The 17,435-nt window shown below is 40.8% G+C and overlaps 1 protein-coding gene across 1 annotated transcript; it reads left to right on the top strand.

The window, feature by feature from the left end:
* Positions 1-4,363: 4,363 nt before the first annotated feature.
* LOC109403458 (probable chitinase 10) lies at positions 4,364-6,310 on the top strand. The gene is made up of 2 exons (XM_019676289.3): positions 4,364-4,937; positions 4,997-6,310. The coding sequence occupies exons 1-2, from the start codon at positions 4,425-4,427 to the stop codon at positions 5,165-5,167; spliced, it is 684 nt and encodes a 227-aa protein (XP_019531834.2). The 5' UTR covers positions 4,364-4,424; the 3' UTR covers positions 5,168-6,310.
* Positions 6,311-17,435: the final 11,125 nt, after the last annotated feature.

The following is a 17,435-nucleotide window of genomic DNA, read 5'->3' as shown; positions in this document are numbered from 1 at the left end:
ATTCGAATTCATAAGATTTATTCAAATTCTAGAACTTAGCGTTCATTTTAATACCTAGGAATGTGGAAAAGTTTTCATTAGGATTGCAATGTTCTGCGAGTATTTTAAGATTCTGATTGAATAAAGTTAGTACGCCAGGGAACAACTTTGACAAAAAAAATCTAAAAAAATTACAGTGAAACAGATTTTTAAAACCACTGTTCCGAGATGTTTCTCGAAACTAGATTTTCAAAACAAACCCGAATTTTCCAGGAAAATGTCCAGGAATCATTATCTTCTATTTCCCATGATAAAATCTGTCCTCAATGAACTTGTGCAGATGGATATTAAGCAGTCAGAATATGATCGTATAATCAACAGACTGATGTACAAGTATTATTTAAGATCTTTTAACGCACTCTGTTTAGAGACGCTTTTGTGCAGTAATTTTAACAAAAATAAGTCGTTCTTCTGATCTCAACAAGAACTTTCAAGGGGTTTTGGAAAAACTCGCATATACCAATATAAAACAAAAACTTTGTTTTACTAAATTGTTGAATACTGTAATATATCTTTAGATCTTAATTTTCTGCAATCAAGCAGCCTAAAAACAATTGAATTGTTAAGCAATTGAAATATTGTTTTTGAGTTTAATCAAAAGATCAAAATTCAATTGTTTCAAAACATGAATTGACAGAACAGTTTTATGACTATAGAATTACAGCTCATACCGAAAGAAAAAATCCCACAAAAACTTTGAATCCAATCTGCAAATAGTTCCAATGCCACAGTGAGAAAAAATTAGTATAAAACGCGAATAAATTCAATATCTCTGCTCGGAGTGGATGGATTCGAATGAATATTTGACACAAACAGCAAAAATCTCTATAGTTTCAGGAAAGGAGGGTGTCATTCGCCGCACGATGCTGAAAACCAGTGTTTTGAGCTCGTTTTACCCCACGCTCTCTTTTTCACACCTTTTTGAGAAAATCCTCATCTGTTCCCGACTGGCGTGCAAAATAAATGACTTATTTAACTCGTATTTGTGTATAAACTACCATAGTATCGGAAATTTGACATAAGATTGCTCCTTCTCTTGTTGATTGCATTCCACTCCGGGCGTAGATGCATGTCAAATTTTAAAGAAATAGGGGATATCGGGGTTATTTGAAGATATTTAAATTTTTAAGGCCGTGCGGTGAGCCAAACCAGCTCCATTCGATACTACAGAAGTTTCAACACGAACACGAATGAAATAAATAATTTATTTTGCACTCCAGGATTTTTCCAAAAAGGTGAAAAAGAGAGAGACTGGGGTAAAACGGGTCCGATATACAGATTTCCAGCATCGTGCGGCGAATGACCCCCTCCTTATCTGAAACTGTAGAGTTTTTTGCAGTTTGTGTCAAAATTTCATTCAAATCCATCCACTCCGAGCAGAGATATTGAATTTATTCGCGTTTTACACCTATTTTTTCCCATTGTGCAATGCTTTGAAATTTGAAATTTTGGATTTCGATTTCAGATTATAAACAATCTGGATACCCTTAAAGAACCCAATTATAACAACTCTAGAACATACAATTAAATATAATCGTCTTTGGTGTGCATTTTCATGGATTCGTTGAACAAAATATATAGTGCTTATGGATTCTTGGGGGCCCCCTTAATCGGGGGGCCCGGGGCACTTGCCCCCTTTGCCCCCCCTTAAATCCGGGCCTGCCCATCACGATGAAAGCTGTTCCAAGCTCGCGTGTGTTGCCGCAGCTCTGGTAGATGGTATGATTACCTCTAAACGTTCGCACCGTACATCCTGTCCAAAACACCTCCTGCAGTTCTACGATACCGAACCCGTGGTCCTTCAGTAGATCGGCGAGTATGCGGTTGCTCCCAATGAAGTTGAGATATCGGCAGTTCCACGTACCGAGTTTCCAATCGCAAGTCCTTTTTGTTCGCTGGGGTCGTTGCCGTTGGTATCGGCACCAACCCCCTACTTTCCGGAGGACCATAGTGCACAGTTGAGCTTAGAGTCCATCCCTGGCACTCGGACGTTGTGAGCCGCTCCTCCTAGAGAACAGACGCTCAGATTTGTAGAAGCAAAAATGTTGAAATGTTGTGTTAAAACTTATGAAAAAAGATATTTGAATTTATATAAAGCCATACAAAGACGTAGAGTAAAATTGATAACGTCCTCATAGGGTGGCGAATAACTTTGACTGACAGTAAAAAAAAAACATTTTTGGACAGGTAATCAGTCAGTAGATAGAATGACGAGGTAGCTAACCGACCGAAGGTCATATTTTGTCAGACATCGTTTACATTGTCCCAACAAGGCTCCAGACAACATCATGAGCATTTTCATGCGTCACACGAGTTGCGTGTATTCATAATAATAAAAAAATCCAACAGAAGAAATATTAACGTTGAAGATGACTCATAATGTACCCAACTAACAATTGCAAGTCACAAACAAGCAAGCTTGCTGAATTGTTGCTTAATAATGGTAATGCTAGCTGAACTAAAATTATGCTCTACACATTACTGTTTAAATGATTTTTCAATTGAGAATGTAGTCAATGTTCGACTTTCCTCATCGGTATCAACAATGATAAATTAAAGCACTTTTCAAAAGTTTAACAAGAAATTTATTCGACAAGCATTGATTCCTTAACAAAAGAGTTTAACAAAACATTTGTCTGCATCTTATTAAGCTGATGTATCGATAAGCATATGCTCCTGAACAATGTGCCTTTCACTTGTCAAATAAACGTCTTCAGCCCGTCATAGTTTGACTCGGAACTTTGCTCGGATTATGGGATAAATCATGGCTAAAACTGTTTAGACAACCAAGTTATTAAAAAACCATTATTTTAAACGAATCACATAAAATAAAACAGAATAGAATTATATATGTAGTTTAACATCGAGTGCCAAGAGACGTAATGAACGTAAAAATGAGGCATTTATTTATTATTATTATCTCGTACCTTGATTATTATATATTTTATCTTCCGCAGCAGTTCGAAATTGTACGAGACGCTTGGATCGATATTTAATAATAAAGATAAATACATATTCATATCGCAATTAGTACGTCTGGAAACAATATCTTCAATAAGGACCAACACTTTTTGGCCGCATTCGATACAAGTTTTCTCACCGTGCGATAAAAGTACTGACAGCGGAATCAGAATGGAAAACACGTGTTTTGGGCTGAACAGCTGTTAAGTATAAGGCGTTGTTCAGTTGATTACCACGTGCTGTGCTAATTCACCAGTGCTGAACACAAGTTCAGGAGTGATCATTATTGAGTCATGGGAAGATTATGTTTTGCTTTGGGTGCTGCATCTCACCATCTCTAGGATGGCGCAGATAGGAAGGCATGCGGCTGGCAATCGACAGGTCTCGAGTTCTAATCCGGATTTAGGTAATTTTATATGTAATGCTTATTTCATAATAGGTGTTCTCAACATGAGAGCAAATAATTACTCTCGTGAGAGTTCAACATTTTTGCATTTTATTTATTTTCTATCATTTTTGCCAAAGCTGAATAACAACTTTCCTGTACATTTGTAAAACGCTTTGAACAACAAAAAAATAAGTTGGTGCACAACATGATGCTTTATAACTTCTCCAAATTTGTGTGAACAAAACCCAAACAAAGGTTGTACCTGAAAATAATTCAAATGTTATTCAACATTATGCTGAATAAATTCGTCATAATGGTGCCTGTTAAATGAGTGATTGTTAGTTGGGTAATGATTTAAAATCAAGGGAAATGTTATCACATAATATGGACCAGAGACACACAACTGTCTGAGAACATTTTACTATTATTATTTCTCTTATTGAGGTATTGCCCCTGCTCCCAAGCTTTATTGTTCGCAGATATGAAATGAGATTTCAATTATCGTTTTGCATTTATATTTCGTGTGCCAGGTTCGAAGGTTCCAACTCTATGGAAAAGGAATCCAAGAAAATTCCCGTTACGAAAGTTACGGATCCGACCAAATATTTTGCCTGGAAACATATCAAGGTGATGACCAACATTCGCTCTGCAGGATTCTGATCGTTCAGCATGGTGCTTGTGAACACCATAAGCCTAAGTCAAACGTATTTATTTGTTTATTCACAATTCGAGTATTTAAATAACCAATGTACACTTTCAGTAAGCAAAGGAGCATTAATAACCCTTGTCGTAGAACTCATACTCCCGATTTCATGGGAAATCAATGGACTCTAGAGCAACAAGGGTTAACGAGGTCATACATTTCTCGGTTTGGTTAAATCACCGGATGTGATTGTGAAATGATGGTCAATGATGAATGATGCCACTCTCTTTCTGATAACAAATTGCTATCCAAGTTCAATTTAAGCGTTTCCCGTTCCTAAGAACACGATCAGTTTTTATCTAACACTCAGGCTATTCGGACACTTAAGATACAATGCGCCGTGTTGCTTTTCACGTTTTTATTTTGGCATTCGTCATTGCGTACGCTTCATGCCAAGTAGCGAACCCCGAGGCATGCCTTGAGCTGCCCGACGGCAGTAAAATACCGAGCATCTCCCTTTGCAATCAGTTCTACGTGTGCGACGGAGGTATGCTCAGCGAGGAAGGCACCTGCCCTTCAAACATGCTCTTTGATTCCGATAACGGTGTCTGTGACTTTGCTGAGAATGTTGATTGCAAAGGAGTACCATCACCAGGGTTCGAACCCACGGACCCACCAGCAGATACAACGTTAAGCCCGGACACTACTGCTGCACCGACCAGCTCACCTGCCCAGTCATGCCCACCAGAGGACCCAGCAGAACCGGTATTCCTCCCGGTGAAAAACGATTGCAGCTCCTACATTCTATGCTATCATGGGAGAGAAATAGTACAATCGTGTCCTCCCAATCTGTATTGGAATAACGCATCCTATGAATGTGACAGTGTTTCAGTGGCTAATTGCAAAGTATGATCAATGTGAAGAACATAATTTAACAAATACTAATATCATTTTTTTTATTCTAGCAAATCGACAAATTTGGTTGCCCATCGGAAGGCATCGATTTCCTGCCTCATCCAGATACTTGCAGAAAGTTCATTTACTGTAGGGATGGATTCTCACGTGAGCAGAGTTGTGCTTTCCTCAAAATGTTTGACGTTGAACAGAAAACGTGTGTGTTTGGTATTAGTTGTTAGATATGTACTTTTTTCTAGATTTAAGCATGATTAGGTACAGTGTTGGTAGACACATGCGCAAACCTTAATCATAAAGGTTGCATGAAAGGGAAAACTCGCTTGACAGCTTGTAAGCAAGTCGCGCGCGCGAGACATTCTTGCAATTATAGTTCATAATATGTGCTCACTTATTTCTTATATGACTTAAATGTTTGTGTCCGTTCAAGAAATGTATCATTATGTAGCATATAAACAAAGTTATCATTATTTTTTTTGTTAGCAAAATTATCAAAATTAGGGGTCGCAGTACCGACCACTTTTGGTGAGTACCGGTATTTCGGAACTGGAGCTTACAGTACCGGTAGTACCGGTAAAATACCGGTACTGGGAATTTTTTTTACTCATGAAGAATGATCTATTGCATTGTAGATTTCCTAATTTCTAGTTGTATTTTGGTTTTCAGGGATGTCATATAAGCTAACCATAAAATACTAAATTGAACAAAAAATATAGATAGACAAAAAAGATAGAAAGAAATGAGCTGCATGAAACTGTTTTTGGAGCTATTCTTATAGCTCAGTTTCACAGGCAGTATCTTGGTCAGTTTAAAATGAAAGAGGAACAACTTTACATTACTTAAATCAGATAGATAGCTGTGAGGTAAAGACAAGAAGTTTTAACTGATTTTTCCTTGATGATCCAACGGATTCTAAAAACTGAAGAAATAACAAGAACAAGTTTTATTCTATGTTAGTTAATCCATTTCCAAACTTCAACGATTATTGAACCAATCATTACTAAGATATCCTGGATTTGCAGAAAGGTTGCATATATGGAATGTTTGTTTGTCAAAGTAGTTGGTTTTAAATGTTTTCGTTTATTTTCATTGCATATTGGCTATACTAATGACCGGATCTCAGCATTTCGGGAGAGATTTCACGGTACCGAAAGTACCGGTACCAAGGATCAGTCAGTACCGGTATTTCGGTACCAGGAAATGGTCGGTAATACCGATATTTTCGGTACCGGTACTACCGGTACTACATCCCTAATCAAAATTCAAGTCATTAAGTCAGTTAATTAAAACAACTCATGGGTGATAAAAATAATTTCTAATGTCATATAATTAAAATGAACACGTAAATAAACCTTAACAAACCGAAACTATGCCTGAGTTTTTTTTTACACATAAGTGCATACTTCGTACACTCGTCTTGTGTAAACCTCATATCTTTTCAAACAGTTATACTAATAAGAATACCTAAAAGTTAACGTAAATTATAAACATAAATTTCGAAAATATTGTCTAACTTACACTAAATAGTCTTCCATAAACAATTTACTCCTTATGCGAGATGACCAGTTGAGTCTTTTGATGTTTAAGCGTGCAAAAATTAATGTCTTTCTCAGGTTCCGTCCTTCCAGAATTTGTAGTCATTGATGGTGCTTTTTACCCAGTGCGTCTTTTTAGGCCGAAGGTATTCAATTGTACCAAATGCAACCAGTTTGGTCACAGTGATAGCTTTTGCGACAACAAATCTTGTTGTAGCAAATGCAACCATAGGCTCATTTAGAGGACTCTTGCACACAGGAAGCTGAAAAGTGTAGCTACTGTGGCGGAGATCCACATTGTAGGAAGAATAATTGATCTGAAGAAATAAAAATATATTGGATTGAAATGTACCTGAAAATTTGTATCAGTGTACAATTAGGAATAATCATGGAGGTGGATTCTAGAAAATGCACTGGAAGTCGACGACGGGTGACGCATCGGAAAACGCGTGTGGTTGGACGTAGCTGTAGTGGTGAAGAGAATGCAAAGATAGGTGAAAGGGAAACCAGAAAAAAATGAATGGAAATGATTGGAAGTTCAGTTTTGAAATGGATTTAGTGAAAGGAAGACGTACCTACTTGAATTGTTCGGGAAGTGTAAAAAAAAATGAAAAATACAATAATCAATAATGAAAATTATTTGTGTCTTGTGTGTATTTATTGTTTTATTAAGAATCCTACAATGGCGCAAATAAGGTAGGTAAGAGTTTTAATAATTATACCGGCGAATTTTTGAAGAAAAAGTGCGCCGGAATTCGCCTGCTGGTGTGCCAATATGGCGAATTTTTTTTCCAATTTCTGCTGTGACGAGGGCTACTACCATGTGGTTGTCTTAGTGAAAAGTGTGCTGAAGAAAGAACCGGCACCGATTCTGTTGATCAAGATGCGGTTTTATGCGGAGGCAGTGTTGGTAAACTCACACTCAAAGTACACTCATGAACCGCTCCTGCGTGAGCAAACTCGCACGCGATTCTGAATCGTTTTCTCACGCGCGAGAATTTCATGCAAAATCTCGCTCTCACGAGTCAAGCGCCGAAATCCTGTTCGCTTGTAAAATGAATCCAAATCGATTTGAACGGCATTTAATGTTGTTGAATGATAGATTTGCTTTTGTTCTATCATACAATCCTAAAAACATCGATATAAATATTAAGAGCACCAAGAAATAAAGCAATGAGTGAAATCATGAGTCAACTCATGCATGATTCTTTCGGCGGTGAGTTTGGCGAGTCAAGCATCGCGTGTGAAACAACTCAACCATGAGTTTTGAGAATTTGAGTTTTTACCAACACTGTGCGGAGGGGTAATTGGCGTGATTAGCGTTGGGGAAATTAATTGAAATGTGCGAATAGGGCAAAACGCTGCATATGATCTTAGTGTCATTGATTAAAAATCCTACGCTGCCATGTTTTTAAGTTGGTTTATGAAATAAAATATATAAATGGTTGATTCTGTTCTTTCTGTAATAATGCGTATTGACCAGTGGGGTGGCACAGCTAGCAAACGCGGTACATCGCCGCTCTCACCTTCATCGTTTTTGGTACGGAGCGTTTTGGTTCCCACTTCTGATCGGCTCCTGATTTTCGGGTGTGCGGCTCGTGGTGATAAGCACCAACGTGTAGTAGCCGCGATTTAATCTAGGATTTACCAAATCCGAGATTTAATTTAATACTCCGTTCGGTAAGCACCAAAGTCGGTATTAAAGTGTCGGGACGCAGCCACTTCATACGCTTGGTAAATGTGTGCGTGAAAGAATCGTCGTATAGAGAGCAATGTAAATAAAAACAACTGATGTTTTTGTTTTGATGCAAATTGTGTGCACCACACTGCTGCAGGGAATTTAACCAGCAAGGAAGGAAGCAGTAGAAAGTGGCATTTTACGGAAGATGGAAGCAAACGGATTGCCAGCTCACAATGCTGTTCGGCGCTGCGGAAGAATAAATGGATGGACATCAGGGAGAAATCATAATGATGATTTTTTGTGCAGTTCGTCGACTCGATATCCGATTTTGGTGCATGTAGGAGAGAGCTGACTTGTCGCGAGATAGAAGGAATTCTAGCGAGGCTAGAACTTGTTCCGGGATTCATTGAAGAATTATTCCAGGAATTTCATCTGGATAATTACTCCAGGAATTCCTTCGGAGACTCGTTCAGAAATTCATTTTAGGATCCCTCTGGGAGCTCTTCCGGGAATTGCTCAAAATATTCGTCTTCGGATTCCTGGAGGAATCCCCGGAGTAAATTCAAAAAAATATCCAGGATTTTTCCAGAAATTCTCGCAGCGAGAATTCTCCAGAAATTGCTCAAAGAAATTCTTCCAGGAATCCCATTGGCAATTCTTTCAGCAGTTCAGACAGAAATTTCGAAATAAATTAATAGAAACCTCCCTGGAATTCTGCCGCGAATTTCTCTAGGGATTCTTCAGGAAATTGCCCTAGGGATTCCTCCAGGAATTCCCTCAGGTATTCCTCCTGGAATTCCCCCAGGGATTTGGCGCATTTGGCTCCTCAGTTTCAATGTCGTGCACGCTTGTTATACACTACTGCCAAATTTCTCCGGGGATCCCGCCAAGAATTCCTCCGGAGATTCATCCAGGCATTTCTTCAAAGACTCCTCCAGGGCTGCCTCCAGGGATTTCTGTAGGAATACCTCCAGGGATTCTTCAAGGAATTCTTCCGGAGATTCCTCCAGGAACATTTTCAAAGATTCCTCCAGAAATACTTCCAGGAATTATTCCACGGACTCCTCCAGGAATTCCTACAGGAATTTCTCCAAAGATTCCTCCAGGAAACCCTCCAAAAAATCCACCAGGGATTCCTCCCGGAATACCGCCAGGGATTCATCCAGGGTTTCCTCCAGGAATTTCTTCAGAGTTTCCTCCAAAAATACCTCCAGGTATTTCTCCAGGAATTTCTTTAATAACTGCTTAAGGAATTCCTCCAGGTCAGGAATTTCTCCAGGGATTCTTCTAGGAATACCTCCAGGGATTCTTCAAGGAATTCCTCCAGAAAATTCTTCAAAGATTCCTCCAGAAATACCTCCAGAATTTTTTCCAAGGATTCCTCCAGGAATTCCTCCATGGATTCCTCCAGTGATTCCTCCAGAAATACCTCCAGAAATACCTCCAGAAATTTTTCCAAGGATTCCTCCAGGAATTCCTCCATGGATTCCTCCAGTGATTCCTCCAGGAATTCCTCAAGGAATTCCTCCAGGGACTTCTCCAGGAATTTCTCCAGGAATTCCGCCAGGAATTTCTGCAGGAGTTCCGCCAAGATTTTGTCCGGGAATTCCGCCAGGAATTTCTCCGGGGATTCCTTCAGGAATTCCTCCAGGGTTACCTCCAAAAATTTATCCTGAAATTCCTCCAGGGATTCCTCCAGGAATACCTCCAGGGATTCATCCTGGGATTTCTGCAGGAATTTCTTCAAAGGTTCCTCAAAAAATACGTCCAGGGATTTCTCCAGGAATTCCTCCAGGAAGACATCCAGGGATTCATCCTGGGACTCCTTCAAAAATTCATCCAGGGATTTCTCCAGGGATTCCCAGGAATTTCTCCAGGGATTCCTCCAAAAATTCCTCCAGGGATTTCTGCAGAAATTCCTTCAGGGATTTCTCCAGGGATTCCTCCAGGATTACCTCCAGGGATTTCTCCAGGGATACCTCCAGGAATTCATTCTGGGATTCCTGCAGGGATTTCTTCAAAGATTCCTCCAAAAATACCTCATGGGAATAATTCTCCAGGAACACATGCAGGGATTCATCCTGGGATTCCTCCAAAAATTCCTCTAGGGATTCCTCCAGGAATTTCTTCAAAGATTCCTCCAAAAATTCCTCCAGGAATTTCTCAAGGAATTCTTCCAGTAATTCCTCCAGGGACTTTTCCAGGGATTCCTCAAGGAGTTCTTCCAGGAATTCCTCCAGGGATTCCCTGGAATTCTTCCAGGAATTTCTCCAGGGATTCCGCCGGGAATTCCCCAAGGGATTCCTCCGGGAATTCCCCCAGGGATTCCTTCGGGAATTGCCCCAGGGATTCCTCCGGGAATTGCCCCAGGGATTTATCCGGGAATTCCCCCAGGTATTCCTCCGGGAACTTTTCCAGGGATTCCTCCAAGAAATCCTCCATTGATTCCTCTAGAAATTCCTCTTGGAATTTCACTAGGAATTCTTTCAAAGATGCCTCCAAAACTTCGCTATGGATTTTTCCAGAAGTTCCTCAAGGGATTTCTCTGGGAATTCCCCCATGGATTTCTCAAGGAAACCCTCCATGACTTCTAATAGGGATTCCTCCATAAACAACTTCAAGGATTTCTCCAAAAATCATCCAGGGATTCTTCCAGGGATTGTTTCATAAAATCCGCCAGGAAATCTTCTAGGGCTTTCTTTAGGGATTCCTCCATGAACTCCTTCCGGGACTCCTCAAGGAAATCCTCCCGAGATTTCTCAAGGAATGCCTCCTCGGATTTCTCCTGGAATTCCTGCAGGAAATTTTTCGGGGATTCCTCCAGACATTTCTCCAGGGATTCCTCGTGGAATTCTTCCAAAAATTCTACCAGGAATTATTCCTGGGATTCCTTAGGAGTTACAAAATTTCCGTAGCAATCCCTGTTGAAATTCCCTGAAGAATATGTTTCGGTGTTCTCGGAGGAACCCCCCTCGGAATTTTTGAAGGAAATCCTGTCATCTTTTGACAATGTGAGAATTCCAGGAATAACCTTTGAAAGATTTCCTGGAGAAAATTCTCAAAGAATTTTTGTAGGAATTCCTAAAGAAATTTCTGAAGAAAATCCTGGAAGAATGTCCGGAAGAATTTTTGGAAGGATTCATAGAGGATTTTTTAAAGAATTTCTGAAAAAAGATCCAGGAGAAATTCCTCTAGGTATTCCTTTAGAAATTCCTCCAGGCATTTCCCCAGAAATTTCTTCGAGAATTCCAACGGAAACTTCTATGGGAACTCTTCCTGAGATACCTCTCAGAATTCCTCCGGGAATTTCTTCGTAAATGCCACCAGATTTTTTTTATTTCTTCCATCAGAAAGTCCTCCAGGAATTTATCCACACATTATTTAAGGAACTTTTTCAGTAATTCTTCCGGAAATTCCTCTAAAAACTCGTCTGGGAAATTCTCCAAAAATTTCTCCGGGAAACCCTAAAGAAATACCTAAAGGAATTCTTCAGAAAAATTCGCCAGGAATCTCTCAAGAAATTCTTCCTGGAATTCCTTCAGAAATTTCTGCAGAAAATGCTGGAATTTCTCTAGAAATTCCTTCTAAAATTTATCCGAGAATTCCATCTAAATTCCTGTGGAATTCTTGATGAAATCCCGGAAAAATATTCTGAAGGAATCCCCAGAAGAATTCTTGGAGAAATCCCTGGTGGAATCCCTAGAGGAAGTCCTGGAGGAATCCCTGGTGAATTTCCTGGAGGAATTCCAGGAGAAATTCCTGGAGTCCCTGGAGGGATTACTGGAGGAATCTCTGGATAAATTTCTGGAGAAATCCCTGGAGAATTCCTGGGGGAATTTCTGGCGGGAATTCCTGGATGATTTTCATGTGGATATTTTGGGAGATTTATCGGCGGTAGTATTCCAAGAAAAAAATCCTGAAGCTACCCCAAGAAGAATTTCTAGAGGAATCTCTGCGGGAATTCCTGGTGGATTTTTTGGTATTTTTGGAGGAATCTTTGAAGTAATTCCTGGAGGAATCCCTGGCGTAGAGGAATTCCTGGAGGAGACTTTAAAAAAAATCCTGGAGGAATCCCCGGAGGAAATCCTGGAAGAATCTTCTTAGGAATGCCTGGAGGAATCCCCGGAGGAACTCCTGGAGAAATTCCTGGAAGACTTCCTGGAGAAACCCCTGGAAGTATTTTTGGAGATATCTTTGAAGAAATTCCTGAAGGAATCCCAGGATGAATCCCTGGAGGTATTCTTGGAGGAATACCTGGAGGAATCCCTGATGGAATTTCTGGAGAAATCCCTGAGGAATTTCTGGTGGAACCCCTGGAAAAATTTCTTTAATAATCCCTGGAGGAATTATTGGAGGAATCTTTGAAAAAATTCCTGGAGGAATCCCTGGAGGAATTTTTGGAGGAATCCCAGGATGAATCCCTGGAGGTATTCCTGGAGGAATCCTTGGAGAAATCCTTGGAGGTATTCCTGGAGGAATCCCTGGAGAAATCACTGGAGGAATTTCTGCAGAAATCCCTGGAGGAATTTTTGGAGGAATCCATGGAGAAATTCCTGGAGGAATTCCTGGAAGAATCCCTGGAGGAATTCCTGGAGGAATCCTTGGAGAAATCCCTGGAGGTATTCCTGGAGGAATCCTTGGGGAAATCACTGGAGGAATTTCTGCAGAAATCCCTGGAGGAATTTTTGGAGGAATCCATGGAGAAATTCCTGGAGGAATTCCTGGAAGAATCCCTGGAGGAATTCCTGGAGGAATCCCTGGAGGTATTCTTGGAGGAATCCCACGAGCAATTTCAGGAGAAATTTTTGGAGGTAACCTTGGAGGAATTCCTGGAAGAATCCCTGGAGGAATTCCTGGAGGAATCCCTGGATGAATTTTTGGAGGAATCCCAGGATGAATCCCTGGATGTGTTCCTGAAGGAATTCCTGGAGAAATCCCCGGAGAAATTCCTGGAGGAATTCCTGGAGAAGTCCCTAGAGGAATTCCTAGAGGAATTCCTGGAGAAATTCCTGGAGGAATTCCTGGAGGAATCACTGGAGGAATTCCTGGAGGAATCCCTGGAAAAATTCCTGGAGGAATCCCTGGTTGAATCCTTGGAGGAATTCCTGGAAGAACTCCTGGAAGAATTCCTGTAGGAATCCCTGGAGAAAATCCTGGAGGAGTCCCTGGAATAATTTCTGGAGGTATTTCTGGAGGAATCTTCGAAGAAATTTCTGGAGGAATCCGCGGAGGAATTCTTTGCAGAATCTCTGGAGGTATTCCTAGAAGAATCCCTGGGGGAATTCTTGGAGGCAGCTCTAGAGGAACCTTTGAAGAAATTCCTGGATTAATCCTCGGAAGAATTCTTGGAGGGATCCTCGCAGAAATTTCTAGAGGAATCTCCGGAGGCATTCCTGTTGGTATTTCTGGAGGTATCTGGGCGGGAATTCCTTGATGAATTCCCTGTGGATATTTTGGAAGATTTATGGGCGGTATTCCGGGAGGAATTCCTGAAATATTCCTGGAGAATTCCAACAAAATATTCTGAAAAAATCCCAGGAAGAATTTCTGTAGAAATCTCTGCGGGAATTTCTGGTTGAAATTTTGGAAGATTTAATCCCTGGAGGTGTTTTTGGAGAAATCTCTGAAGAAATTCCTGGAGGAAGTCCAGGATAAATCCCTGGCGGTATTCCTGGAGGAATTTTTGGAGGAATCCCTGGAGGATTTCCTAGAGAAATTTCTGGAAGTATTACTGGAGGAATCTTTGAAAATATTCCTGGAGGAATCACCGGAGGAATTCATTGAAGAATCCCTGGAGGTATTCCTAGAGGAATCCCTGGAAGAATTCCTGAAAGCAGCCCTGGAGGAGTCTTTGAAGAAATTCCTAGATGAATTTTCGGAGGAATTTTTGGAGGGATCCCCGGAGAAATTTCTAGAGGAATCCCCGGAGGAATTCCTGGTGGTATTCCTGGAGGAATCTCGGCGGGAATTCCTGGATGAATTCCATGTGGATGTTTTGAAAGATTTATCGTCGGTATTCCGGTAGTACTCGAGAAAAATTCCTGAAGAAATCCCAGAAAGAATTTCTGGAGGAATCTCTGCGGGAATTCCTGGTAAAAATTTTGTAAGATTTATCGGCGGTATTCCTAGAGGAATCCTTGGAGGTAATTTTGGAGGAATCTTTAAAGAAATTCCTGGAGAAATCTTTAAAGAAATTTCTGGAGAAATCCCTGGCCTAGAGGAATTCCTGGAGGAATCCCAGGATGAATCCCTGAAAAAAATTCCTGAATGAATGTTTGGAGGAATCCTGGAGGAATTCCTGAAGGAATCCCTGGAGAAATTCCTGTAGAAGTCCCTGGAGGAATTCCTGAAGGAATCTCTGGAGGAATTCCTGGAGAAATCCCTAGAGGAATTTCTGGAGAAATTCCTGGAGGAATCCCAGGATGGATATGTGGAGGTATTCCTGGAGGAATCCCTGGAGAAATTCCTAGAGGAATTTCTGGAGACATCCCTGAAGGAATTTTTGGAGGAATCTCTGAAGAAATTCCGGACGGAGTTCCAGGGAATCCCTGGAGGAATTATTGGAGGAATCCCAGAATGAATCCCTGGAGGTGTTCCTGGAGGAATGCCTGGAGAAATCCCTGGAGGTACTTTTGGAGGAATTTTTGAAGGAATCCTAGGATGAATCCCTGGAGATATACCTGGAGAAATCCCCGGAGACATGCATATAACAACAACCCATTTGGCCCCTCAGTTCCAATGTCAGGCACGCTGGCAGTAGTGTATAACAAGCGTGCACGACATTGAAATTGAGGGGCCACTTGCGCTGTAGTTACGGGCATGCCTGAAGGAATTCCTTGAAGAATCCCTGGAGGTATTCCTAGAAGAATCCCTGGAAAAATTCCAGCAGGCAACCCTGGAGGAGTCTTTGAAGAAATTCCTGAATGAACCCCCGAAGGAGTTCTTGGAGGGATTCCCGGAAAAATTCTAGATCTAGAGGAATCCCCGGAGGAATTCCTGGAGGAATCTCGGCGGGAATTCCTGGACGAATTCCATGTGGATATTTTGGAAGATGTATCGGCGGTATTCCGGAAGGAATCCCTGGAAATATTCCTGGAGAATTCCAACAAAAATTCCTGAAGAAATCCCAGGAAGAATTTCTGGAGGAATCTGGAAGATTTACCGGCGGTATTCATGGAGGAATCCCAGGATAAATCCCTGGAGGCATTTTTGGAGAAATCTTTGAAGAAATTCCTGGAGGAATCACAGGACGAATGCCTGGAGGTATTCTTGGAGAAGCCTTTGAAAAAAATCCTGGAGGAAACCTCGAAGGAATTCCTGGAGGAATCTTTGAAGGAATTTCTGATAAATCTCTGGAAGAATTTTTATAGTAATTTCTGGAGCAATCTCTGATGGAAACCTGCAGCATTTACCTTGAGTATTTTTTGGAGCAATCCCTGGACCCAATCCTCTTACGGTACGCCTTTTGCAATCTGTACGATTATCTGGATGAAGCATTTCGGATGTTTTGAGATTTATTACATATAATTTGGATCTTCGGGTATGTCGAATACAATTCAACATTGATTGAATGTTCATGGCAGAAAATGATTGTTGTTGTTGTACACATCTTAATTTATTGCCATTTGCCTACACTCGTTTGAAAAGGGTTAGAATGTTCAAACAATATGGAAACCTCTGTTCGTTATTTCGTAATCTTCAATGATTTTCCCATCGAGCAATCTAGGAACTTGCGTCTTGGTTGGTGTCGTGGATAGTCCAGACGAGCCTCGAGGGCTCGTGATAGCTCCAGGTGATTTTTTGCATTTCTGTAGAATGAAACGGAGGATGCATGATAAAAATGATACACGCACTACAGTCAATTTATTTTGAGTTTTGCTTATCTCATACCGGCAATCCGTTTGTTCGTTTATCGGAAGTAGGAAGCAGCTGCGTCGTACGAATTTGGTCCCATTCTTCTGCACCGCGGTCGGCTGCATTGCATCACCACGATATGCATCTAAATTGTTCCTCTGAACATCACCGGAATGCTTCGGTTTTATGCCAACATTCTGAGTAAAACGTCTGTCCTCCTGTCTCCTTGCAGTTTGCCAACAATGTAAAACACCATCCGAGATACGGCTCTGATCCTCCGGGATACTCAAGAGTCAAGAAGTATGCCTCAGCCAGCAGCTCTGGCACTTCTCTGCAAAGGAAAAGTTCTCAATAAATATCTATTTCGGTGCAGACATTATTTCAGGAATCCAGGAGTGCGATACTCACCTGTCACACTTTCGAAAATCGTCCAGGAACTTCAGGGTGCCAAGCGATACGGGTTAAAATTACTATTTTCCGCAAATCGTCGATACGGTGACAATCACGGATCCGATGTAGCACAAAGGAAAAGCGGAGAATTAACAGTGGTTTTGTTCGTTCTGTTGGGTACCACGAGCAATCACTCGAAAAATGTTGTTTTTCTCGTTTTTGTTTGTATCTTTTGACGTTCACGATGCAGTAGTGTGCGTTTGTTCATATCTAAGCACGCAGCCACCTTTTTTGCAAATCTAGGATTAATTTAAATGCGCCGAAATCGGCGTACTAAAGTTAAATCTCGGATAAAAATCAAGGATAATACCGTTTGATACTTAAGAAAATCGAGGATAATACGAGATTGGCGTCTAAGACGCTGTGGAGCTTACCGCCATTAGTGTCATTGATTAAAAATCCTACGCTGCCATGTTTTTAAGTTGGTTTATGAAATAAAATATATAAATGGTTGATTCTGTTCTTTCTGTAATAATGCGTATTGACCAGTGGGGTGGCACAGCTAGCAAACGCGGTACATCGCCGCTCTCACCTTCATCGTTTTTGGTACGGAGCGTTTTGGTTCCCACTTCTGATCGGCTCCTGATTTTCGGGTGTGCGGCTCGTGTGTTGCTAGTGCTTATTTCGGAAATTGCATATTTCAAACGAAATTGTTGTTTTTTTTGGTTGTTTATCTGTCTTTATCACTTTATCACAGCGAGGCAGTGTTTTTTTTTTCATGAATTAAGCAATCAAAACAAGAACATTGTACGCAATATTGAATCGGATGCTAGGTTGCTGATTCTGGCCCTGCGTCATCCTCCAGGTATTGACCTAACAACGTACTTTTGAATGATAGATGGAACCAAGTGTGTTTCTAGGAATGAAAAGTGGGGGCATTCCCTGAACAGGTGAAAGGGAAGTAAGTTATTAAAATTTCATTATGACTCGAAGTCAAAAACACCATGTTTGTAAGTTTTCGGCCACGTCGTT

This window comes from Aedes albopictus, chromosome 3 (genome assembly GCF_035046485.1).
Source record: "Aedes albopictus strain Foshan chromosome 3, AalbF5, whole genome shotgun sequence".
Taxonomy (NCBI): Eukaryota; Metazoa; Arthropoda; class Insecta; order Diptera; family Culicidae; genus Aedes; species Aedes albopictus.
The sequence above is the reverse complement of the archived record's forward strand: the minus strand, read 5'-3'. Positions and strand labels throughout refer to the sequence as shown.

Excerpts from the sequence above, each read along its gene's own strand:
- LOC109403458 (XM_019676289.3), top strand. The coding sequence starts at position 4,425 with ATGCGCCGTGTTGCTTTTCACGTTTTTATTTTGGCATTCGTCATTGCG. Across the intron at positions 4,938-4,996 it reads TTTCAGTGGCTAATTGCAAA|CAAATCGACAAATTTGGTTG; the intron begins GTATGATCAATG and ends TTTTTATTCTAG.